This window comes from Staurois parvus, unplaced genomic scaffold (genome assembly GCF_062004578.1).
Source record: "Staurois parvus isolate SC_StPar_1 unplaced genomic scaffold, SC_StPar_1.0 ptg001305l, whole genome shotgun sequence".
In the NCBI taxonomy this organism is placed as follows: domain Eukaryota; kingdom Metazoa; phylum Chordata; class Amphibia; order Anura; family Ranidae; genus Staurois; species Staurois parvus.
The window spans coordinates 51,429-62,500 of record NW_028319101.1 but is presented as its reverse complement, the minus strand read 5'-3'; the positions used below and the strand labels follow the sequence as shown (position 1 = coordinate 62,500).

General features: G+C 47.8%; 1 protein-coding gene across 1 annotated transcript in view; it reads left to right on the top strand.

Annotated features, from left to right (window-relative positions):
• Positions 1-10,613, top strand: part of CSE1L (chromosome segregation 1 like) — an 11,690-nt gene extending 1,077 nt beyond the window's left edge. The window contains exons 5-11 of the mRNA XM_089661081.1: positions 2,377-2,585; positions 2,862-2,959; positions 3,902-3,987; positions 7,664-7,745; positions 7,914-8,060; positions 8,172-8,403; positions 10,224-10,613. Coding sequence (XP_089517207.1) covers positions 2,377-2,585; positions 2,862-2,959; positions 3,902-3,987; positions 7,664-7,745; positions 7,914-8,060; positions 8,172-8,403; positions 10,224-10,313 — 944 coding nt within the window. The 3' untranslated portion in view covers positions 10,314-10,613. The remainder of the gene's footprint in view (positions 1-2,376; positions 2,586-2,861; positions 2,960-3,901; positions 3,988-7,663; positions 7,746-7,913; positions 8,061-8,171; positions 8,404-10,223) is intronic.
• Positions 10,614-11,072: the final 459 nt, after the last annotated feature.

Here is an 11,072-nt window from a genome sequence, read left to right as displayed (position 1 = left end):
ATGCAATATCTGAAGTATAATCTAAGGCAAATCCTTTTTTTTTTTTTTTTTTTTTTTTTTTTTTTTTTTTCGTACCAGTTTTGGATAGAGTAGAGAGGATTTGAACACCTGTCAGGTCTTGATTGCTGTCTTTGCCCCTCTCTGTTTGTCCTTTTTTTACCATTGTCATCGAAAGTAAAAGTAAATAATTCCAAGATTTGGGGTGTCGCCAGAACAGGAAAATGTTCCAATGGCGACCCTCATTCTGGAGACAACCAGGGATTCCTTCACTTGGAGGAATTTACTTTAACTTCCAGTTTGGCTAAGGGACCGTAAGTGAAGGTAAATTCCCCCCACCCATCCAATTCGTTCCAGTTTTGGATAGAGTGGAGAGAATTTGAACACCTGTCAGGTCTTAATTGCTGCCTTTGCCCCTCTGTTTGTCCTTTTTACCATTGTCATCGAAAGTGAAAGTAAATGAAAATTCCTGTCGCCAGAACAGGAAAATGTTCCAGTGGGGACACTAGTTCTGGTGACAACCAGGGATTCCTTCACTTGCAGGAATTTCATTTAACTTCCTGCTTGGCTAAGGGACCGGAAGTGAAGGTAAATCTCCCCCCCCCCCCCCCAATGAGACACAGATGGCAAAAAAAACTGAGAGATTGTAATTATCTTTTTTTGTACTCTATCCGAAATGGGGAAAAAAAAGTTTTTTGCTTTTGGTTCTTCTTTAAAACCCAATTAAAGTCATAAAGACATTGTTATAACAATCTCCATTATCAGTCTTAGTTTAACTTCACTGTTACAGCAATCTAAATATAACTGTTCAGCCCAATGGGCACTAGAGTTTATACTGCCCAGTGAGCTCTGTAATCTGACAAGCCCGCTTTGTGGTCAGATTTCACTTCTGTGGTTAGAGAAGTAAACAAAACAGTTATTCCTGCATGGTTACTGTGGAAGCCTTTCAGATGTTGCTTCAGCCCTGAGATCATTGTAGGGTGGGCAAGGCCCTACATCCCACAATGCATTACTTAAGGGGCATATCACCCGGACATGTAAGATTCTGCATAAACATTCAGAAAGTCTCTTTGTACAGAATATTTGTGGGTCTGAAGTAGCGCTTTGCTTTATAGGAACATCATAGCCGTGGTAATGCATCTTATAGTACAAGGAGCACATTTTCTATTCATGAGTTGTCAAAGATGATTGATTTAGAGAAGCAGTCTTATGATGGCTAACAGTATGTGATGGTAGAGACCCCCCGAATGACATCTCTTACCCACCTCTATTTAAAATACTATGGTGTTGGGGGTATTTGACGAACCCCTGTTCTAAAGGCGATGTTTTCCTTTAACCGCCTCCTGCCCGCCATATCGTACAATGATGGGCGCGAGGCGGTTCTCTTGTTCTGGGAGGACGTCAGGTGACGTCCTCCCATTCTAACCGCGCATGCTCGGATCTGGTAACGCGCGGTGATCTGGTTCACCGATTAACGGAAAGAGCCGAAGAGGTCAGCTCGGTCATGTGATCAGCTGTGTCCATTCACAGCTGATTGCATGTAAATAGGGAAATGCCGGTTATCGGCGTTTCTCTCCTCACGAGCTGTCACTCTGACAGAGGAGAGCCGGTAATCGGCATTCCTCGGAGGGGACATGTGCACTGATGATCTGTGTAGTCCCAGCAGTGCCACCTGCCAGTGCTCATCCATGCCACCTGCCAGTGCCACATCAATGCCACATATCAGTGCACATCAATGCCACATATCAGTGCCACATATCAGTGCCCATCTGAGCTGCCTTTCAGTGTCACCTATCAATGCCAATCAGTGACGCCTATCAGTGCCATATGAGTGCTGCCTTTCAGTGATGCATGCCAGTGCCCACCAGTGCCACCTATCAGTGTCCATCAGTGCAGCCTATCAGTGCCCATCACTGCAGCCTCACATCAGTGAAGGAGAAAAATCACTTATTTACAAAATTTTATTACAAAAACTAAAACGTTTTTGTTTGTTTTTTTGTTTGTTTTTTTTCATTTTCAGTGGTTTTTGGTTTGTTTAAGAAAATGAAAAACCCAGAGGTGATTAAATGCCACCAAAATAAAGCTCTATCTGTCATAAAAAAAGATAAAAATTTCATATGGGTACAGTGTTGCATAACCGTGCAATTGTCATTCAAAGTGTGACAGCGCTGAAAGCTGGAAATTGGCCTGGACAGCCCTGTTACTGTTGTATTATTTCTAAATTGTGACCCCCATGAGTGACTGAACAGCAGAGGAGATCGCTGGGTGCCATTAGATGGGAGCTATAAATCAGCATCATACATTGACAAACATGAAATAATATACATCTGGCGTCCATGGTGCCTATATTGTATCATTTTCATCTCTCCTTTTCTGCAGAGTTTATGCCGTATGTCTTCCAAGTTATGTCACTGCTCCTGGAGATGCACAAAGATGAAATTCCCAACTCCTACATGTCACTCTTCCCGCACCTCCTGCAACCTATTCTGTGGGAAAGGACGGGCAACATCCCACCTCTTGTCCGACTCCTACAAGCCTACCTGGAGAGAGGATCCAACAACATAGCAGCCAGTGCCAGCGATAAGATTGTAAGTGCTCATTTACTCCCCTCAAGGACTTCATACAGAGAGGCTCACTGATTGGCCACGATAAACCAGAGGCTCCTACTTTTTGGGTACATTACAGCAAAGAGGCCCAATGGTTGGCCACATTATGGGAGAGACACCCAGTAATAGGCCACAGCATGGCAGAGAGGCCCACCATGTGCTGGAAACTGTTACATGCTATGGTCTACAGTACATGTCTCTGTGAACTGTGCAGAAACATTCTGATTCTGTGTGTTTTTGTTTTTGTTTTTTTTTCAGCCCGGCCTTCTTGGAGTCTTCCAGAAACTCATTGCCTCCAAAGCCAATGATCACCAGGGCTTTTATTTGCTGAACAGTATCATTGAGAACTTGCCTTCGTAAGTCATATCCTGAGGCAAACACCATCATTTCTTGCTGAAACGCACAAAACCTGATATAGATGCAGTGTACGGAATATTTTTATGAACTGGTTTACACCTTGCTGGAACTGCACAATCTGCAGGTCAGCATTATCTCCCATTCAGGAGATTCCAAATCCCCATAAAGTGTATGTGAAGCCATGTCTTCTCACACTCAGAGACTCTGGTTTCAGCACTGGTAATTCACACATCAATAAATGTAATCATCAGCAATAATAAATCCAATTTTTAAGTCTGTGTTCGCATGGCTGCTATGTCCCCTTCATCTGCAACGTGCCTGGGATGTCACTCAACCTTCAAACTTCAGGACAGGGGGCATGTTAGCCAGTGATGTCACACACTGACAGTATGGGACAGAAAACACATGATGCTTCCGCATGGCTTCCTGCAATCCCAGAGCATGATAGTGACAGCACTGCCATGGTATTAGTTGCCTGGGGTTAGTGTTAGCTGAGCACAGGAAACAGCATAAACACCTAGATAATGGCCGGTTCGTAGACTGAACTATACATAGTGAACAATATAAGTCCATTTCATGTTGAAAGTTTACATACACAATACATTGCACATGATTTATAAACCATAGCCATGCACTTTCTCCTGACTGTGATACCCCTAATGCTATGTCGTACACAGTGACTGGTCCTCTTTATATGTCTGCATTTACATGGTGACAGGGCCAATTTAAATATCTGATTCATGGCTGTATCCTGCATGGTGACAGGTCCCCTTTACAAATATGATTGTATCATGTACAGTGACAGGGCCTCTTTATAGATCTGTTCTATGGCTGTATCATACATGGTGACAGGTCCACTTTACAGATATGATTTATGATTGTATTATGCACAATGACAGGTCCTCTTTACAGATCTGATTTTTGTTTGCTATGTCTTGCAGGGCGTGTTTGGAGCCGTATAAGAGACAAATCTTCATTGTGCTCTTCCAAAGGCTGCAGAGCTCCAAAACCACAAAGTTTGTGAAAAGTAAGTTGTGTCCCCGGCAGTTTTCTGTTCAGGCCGTGTGCTGGGGTGATCTATTTGGTCACAAGTCACTAGATTGATGAAATGGTGAGATTAGACCGAAGAGAAACAATGGGAGACAGCAATGACCCCTCCTAAAGGAGTTCTCTACCATCTCCCCTTAGCTGATAATAATGGATTATGACCAGTAAATTACTGGCGAAAAGTTATGGAAAGTCTTCAATTAATAGGAATTATTTTCGCAATGAGTTTCTCTGGTGTGATTTTTTTTTTTTTTTTTTTTACCTTGGTGGAAATTTGGAGAAATTAGGAGAGAAATTGCCAAATGCAGTTTTATAAATAGAATAATCTAACAGAATTCTTGTGGAGGAAAAAGGAAAACCGTGCATGTGCCATTCATTGGGGACACTGTGCCAACTCTGGGGTATGCCCTGCTGGTAAGAGACTGAACAGCACTGAGGAAAGATGACCCTCCCCTTATGGGAAACACCCCCACACCAGGCACCCAACGCAGTCTGTTGGTAGTTGGCCATGGAGGAAAGGAGCCCTATGGGCTGTAACCCCTACACCTGGCACTGAACTCTGCACTGTAGGAGAGTGGGTACTAATGAAAGGTGCCCCTCCTCTATGGAGCCCCAACAAGTATGTTGCTGATTATATCAATTTGCCTGTTTTTGCTGACTATTTATAACAGGGGTCTCCATACTTACTAAGCAAAGGGCCAGATTACTGTCTTTCAGAGTTTAGGGGCCATTGGGAGTAGAAAACCCCGGCATCAGTGGGAGTAAATGTTTCCATTCTGCTTTTCAGTGGAAGAAAGAATATTACATTGTGCCTGTGGTCAGTAGGAGGAAGAATATTACATTGTGCCTGTGGTCAGTAGGAGGAAGAATAGTGCCCCATTGTTGGTGTCAATGGGAGGAATAGTGCCCCATTGCTGTGTCAGTGGTAGTAAATAGCACCCCATCCCCGGTGTTATTGGGAGGAATAGTCCCCCATCATAGGTATCAATGGGAGAAGTAGCACCCCATTGTTGGTGTCAGCGGTAGTAATAGTGTTCCATTCCTGGTATCAGTGAGAGCAACAGTGCCCCATCATAGGTGTCAGTGGGAGGAATGGTGCCCCATTGTTGGTATCAGTAAAAAGAATAGTGCGCCATCATTGGTATTGTTGGGAGGAATAGTGCTTTTTTTTTTGGTGGTGCCAATGGGAGGGATAGTACTCCATTGTTGGTGTCAGTGGTAGTAATACTGCCCCATCCCTGGTATCCGTGGGAGAACTAGTCCCCTGTAAGAGGTATTAGTGGGAGGAATAGTGCCCACATTATTGGTGTCAGTGGAAGAAATCAAGCTCAATCTTTTACATCAGTGGGGGGAATAGTGCCCAATCCTTTGTATCGCTAGTAGGGATAGCACCCCATCACTGGTGTCAGTGGAGGAAATAGTGCCCTATTGTCGGTGTCAATGGAAGGAATAATACCCCATTGTCTGTGTCAATGGAAGGAATAGTACCCCATTGTCTGTGTCAATGGAAGGAATAGTGCCACATTGTCGGTGTCAATGGAAGGAACCGTGCCCCATTGTCTGTGTCAATGGGAGGAACCGAGCCCCATTGTCGGTGTCAATGGAAGGAACCGAGCCCCATTGTCGGTGTCAATGGAAGGAACCGAGCCCCATTGTCGGTGTCAATGGAAGGAACCGAGCCCCATTGTCGGTGTCAATGGAAGGAACCGAGCCCCATTGTCGGTGTCAATGGAAGGAACCGAGCCCCATTGTCGGTGTCAATGGAAGGAACCGAGCCCCATTGTCGGTGTCAATGGAAGGAACCGAGCCCCATTGTCGGTGTCAATGGAAGGAACCGAGCCCCATTGTCGGTGTCAATGGAAGGAACCGAGCCCCATTGTCGGTGTCAATGGAAGGAACCGAGCCCCATTGTCGGTGTCAATGGAAGGAACCGAGCCCCATTGTCGGTGTCAATGGAAGGAACCGAGCCCCATTGTCGGTGTCAATGGAAGGAACCGAGCCCCATTGTCGGTGTCGGTGGAAGGAACCGAGCCCCATTGTCGGTGTCGGTGGAAGGAACCGAGCCCCATTGTCGGTGTCGGTGGAAGGAACCGAGCCCCATTGTCGGTGTCGGTGGAAGGAACCGTGCCCCATTGTCGGTGTCGGTGGAAGGAACCGTGCCCCATTGTCGGTGTCGGTGGAAGGAACCGTGCCCCATTGTCGGTGTCGGTGGAAGGAACCGTGCCCCATTGTCGGTGTCGGTGGAAGGAACCGTGCCCCATTGTCGGTGTCGGTGGAAGGAACCGTGCCCCATTGTCGGTGTCGGTGGAAGGAACCGTGCCCCATTGTCGGTGTCGGTGGAAGGAACCGTGCCCCATTGTCGGTGTCGGTGGAAGGAACCGTGCCCCATTGTCGGTGTCGGTGGAAGGAACCGTGCCCCATTGTCGGTGTCGGTGGAAGGAACCGTGCCCCATTGTCGGTGTCGGTGGAAGGAACCGTGCCCCATTGTCGGTGTCGGTGGAAGGAACCGTGCCCCATTGTCGGTGTCGGTGGAAGGAACCGTGCCCCATTGTCGGTGTCGGTGGAAGGAACCGTGCCCCATTGTCGGTGGAAGGAACCGTGCCCCATTGTCGGTGGAAGGAACCGTGCCCCATTGTCGGTGGAAGGAACCGTGCCCCATTGTCGGTGGAAGGAACCGTGCCCCATTGTCGGTGGAAGGAACCGTGCCCCATTGTCGGTGGAAGGAACCGTGCCCCATTGTCGGTGGAAGGAACCGTGCCCCATTGTCGGTGTCGGTGGACGGAACCGTGCCCCATTGTCGGTGGACGGAACCGTGCCCCATTGTCGGTGGACGGAACCGTGCCCCATTGTCGGTGGACGGAACCGTGCCCCATTGTCGGTGGACGGAACCGTGCCCCATTGTCGGTGGACGGAACCGTGCCCCATTGTCGGTGGACGGAACCGTGCCCCATTGTCGGTGGACGGAACCGTGCCCCATTGTCGGTGGACGGAACCGCGCCCCATTGTCGGTGGACGGAACCGCGCCCCGGTGTCGGTGGACGGAACCGCGCCCCGGTGTCGGTGGACGGAACCGCGCCCCGGTGTCGGTGGACGGAACCGCGCCCCGGTGTCGGTGGACGGAACCGCGCCCCGGTGTCGGTGGACGGAACCGCGCCCCGGTGTCGGTGGACGGAACCGCGCCCCGGTGTCGGTGGACGGAACCGCGCCCCGGTGTCGGTGGACGGAACCGCGCCCCGGTGTCGGTGGACGGAACCGCGCCCCGGTGTCGGTGGACGGAACCGCGCCCCGGTGTCGGTGGACGGAACCGCGCCCCGGTGTCGGTGGACGGAACCGCGCCCCGGTGTCGGTGGGAGGAACCGCGCCCCATTGTCGGTGTCGGTGGGAGGAATTGTGCCTCCTACCACCGGGCTGAATAATGCCCCAAGAGCAGCATAAAAACAAGGAAAGGGCTGCATTCGGCCCCTGGGTCGCAGTTTGTAGACCAATGATTTTCAGCATAATACCCTATTTTCAGCAGAAAAGGCTGGAGAAGGACAACAAAGTCCCATCCACGTTTACATGGTGTATCTGTAGATTTTTGTTCTGTTAGTAAATCACAGCATCACAAAACCTGCAGAAATAATGCTGACATTCATTTTTTTTTTTTCATTCCCTAGGTTTCTTAGTGTTTTTAAACCTGTATTGTGTGAAATACGGAGCCATTGCCCTGCAGGAAATGGTGGACAGTATCCAACCCAAGTGAGTAGGGGCATCTTTTTATATGGGCTGTGTGCGGAGTGACGGGGAGTGCTTGTACTGGGGAAGGGGGGTGGGGTGGAGAATGCCATCCGGGGATCTCTGCTCTCCCTGTAGACTATATGTCTGAGTATTATCCAGGAGTGACCTGTGATTCTTTGCGTATGGCAGGATGTTTGGTATGGTGGTGGAGAAGATTATAATTCCTGAAATCCAGAAAGTATCAGGCCCCATAGAGAAGAAGATTTGTGCTGTTGGGCTTACAAAAGTCTTAACGGAATGTCCCGCCATGATGGATACAGACTACACAAAGCTCTGGTAAGATGGCCACCTCTTCCTGGAGAAAATCTAGTCTCTGTTGTCTGATTACTTCCCATGTCTATGATTCTGGGTAATATGTTCTTAGGTCATCAATTTATTCCTTCCCAGGACGCCTCTGCTGCAGGCTCTGATTGGCCTGTTTGAGTTGCCTGAAGATGACACCATTCCAGATGATGAACATTTCATTGACATAGAGGACACTCCCGGCTACCAGACTGCCTTTTCCCAACTGGCATTTGCAGGCAAGAAAGAGCATGATCCGATTGGAGAAATGGTTAATAATCCCAAGATCCTCCTGGCACAGTCTCTTCACAAGCTGTCTACAGCCTGTCCCAGACGGGTGAGTCTCATAGACCTCAGAGGCCGGAATTCATTATCCAGAGATATGAAGGACATATAAGCTACTCATGGCACACAGGTTGCAAACAAACACATGGCTTCTTCTGTTCCCCTTATGCCTCGATCACACCAATGCAGTTTGCTCTTGATCCATTTTTTTGCAATGCTTTTGGCATTTCGCTTTGCGTTTTTTACACACACGTTTTTACCATGTATTGCATTTATTGTTTGTTAAAGAGGAAATGTTTTTGTTGCTCAGCAGAATAAAAACGCAAGACACGGCAAAATTGCAGTACATGCATTTCAGCAGCATCTCCATTTGAATTCTATTGTAGCAAACACGCGGCTTTTTGAATTTAGAAAAGTCCCTGACCCTTTCCAAAAAAGCAGCGGCTCAAAAAAGCACAGATTATTTATTATTATACAGGATTTATATAGCGCCAACGGTTTGCTCAGCGCTTTACAATATAGTGTAAGACAATACAGTAACAATACAGTTCAATACAAGAGGGAGGTTAGGACCCTGTTCCTTGGAGCTTACAATCTAGGAGGGAGGGGCTAGTGGTACAATAGGTAAAACTGTGGGGGATGGAGTGGTTGGAAGCGTAGAGGATACCAGTATTAGCAGAGGGCGGGATAGGCTTCCCTGAAGAGAGAGGTTTTCAATGATCGAGTAAAGGTAAGTAGAGTAGGTGATAGTCTGATAGATTGGGGTAGGGAGTGCCAGAGGATGGGTGACGCCCTGGAGAAGTCTTGAAGACAAGCATGGGAGGAGGAGACAAGGGAGCTAGAGAGTAGGAGGTCTTGCAAGGAGCGGAGTGTACGGTTTGGGTGATATGTAGAGAAAAGTTCGGATATGTAAATTGGGGCAGTGTTGTGGATAGCTTTATATGTCGTTGTTAGTGTTTTGAATTTTATCCATTGGGCAATGGGAAGCCAATGGAGGGATTGGCAGAGAGGGATGGAGGACACTGAGTGGAGACCAGTGGAGGGATTGGCAGAGAGGGATGGAGGACACTGAGTGGAGGCCAGTGGAGGGATTGGCAGAGAGGGATGGAGGACACTGAGTGGAGGCCAGTGGAGGGATTGGCAGAGAGGGATGGAGGACACTGAGTGGAGGCCAGTGGAGGGATTGGCAGAGAGGGGTGGCAGGCCAGTGGAGGGATTGGCAGAGAGGGGTGGCAGGCCAGTGGAGGGATTGGCAGAGAGGGGTGGCAGGCCAGTGGAGGGATTGGCAGAGAGGGGTGGCAGATACAGAACGGTTAGTAAGGTGGATGAGCCTGGCAGCAGCATTCATGATAGACTGAAGAGGGGATAGCCTGCGATGAGGTTGGCCAATGAGGAGGGAGTTACAATAGTTGAGGCGTGATATAACAAGGGAGGGAATAAGTTGCTTAGTGGTGTCCGGGGTTAGGAACGGTCGTATCTTGGAGATGTTGCAGAGGTGAAGTTCACAGATGTGAACGCTTCCCATAGGAAACCATGTTAAATGGACTGTAGTGCATTTCTGCAAAAACACTAAACGCATTGGTGTGAACCATGCCTTACAGAGAAGGATAAGTTCTTTATTGGAACCACATACCTTTTTTGTTCCAAAATTGTATTGGCTGTTTCAGCGACCTCTTGGCATTGAGTGGGATTTCTATAGACTAGTGTTGTCTGGGTTTTGCTATTGTAGTTCTTTTTTGTGTAAGTGATGATCAGTGAATTGGTGTGCTCCTGTCCTCAGAATATTTTTGTGTATTGTATATTTAAGTAGGGGTTCTGCACTAAAACAAGAGCTCACACAATATAACACGCAGGTCTTCTTTCATTTCTCAGGTCCCTTCGATGATTAGCACAAGTTTGAATGCCGACGCGCTCCAGTTCCTCCAGGGCTACCTGCAGGCTGCCAGTGTGACCCTAGTCTGATGGCCTTTTGTCACTGGTTTGTATGAGGAGCCAGGAGTGGAGAGTCAGGGACTTCAGATGTGGTCATGCTGTTACTGTAGTGATGAGCATGGATTGGACATGTTCCCATGAGATAGCTGTTAATTTATTGTACAGTTTAACCATTTGAGTCTTTTCCTCATTTGCTGCACTTAACAAAACACTTGTAATGTCTGACCCTGTCCCAGGGTGCCGGAACTTTTCTATTTTCAGTCTGTGTTTATTCTCTTTTTTTTTTTTTTTTTTTCTGAACTGTGAATAAATGAGAAGCATTTGCTTAAATCTGTTTGGTGATGTGCTCTTCTTGCCTGCGCAAGTCATCCGCTGTAAATATTGTGTCCTTGCCGTCCTGACACATAACAATAGTGAAGGTAAGTCACTCATCTGTACAATTCGACGGCCGCTGGTATAATCTGCTCACAATCTGTGACAACTAGAAGTACACAGGAATGCTGTCCGACAGAGTCCCTGCGGGCCACCGTCCTCCAGCATTTATTTCTGTATTGTATTAAGTCAATGAAGCAAAATGATTTGGCTGTCTTAAATGCACCCACCTAGTGTTTCCCAGCGTTTATCTCTTTTACATTTTGGTGTTATTTATGCTGTGTGACTAAAAAGTACAGAATTTATAGGAGCAAGATACAGCGAGCCGGTCACTTTCCAGTCCCACAGGCGGTATTCTGCGGAGAACTGCTGTTGCCTGGAAGGAACACGTCTTCTGGGATTTCTTCAGCACAGGAT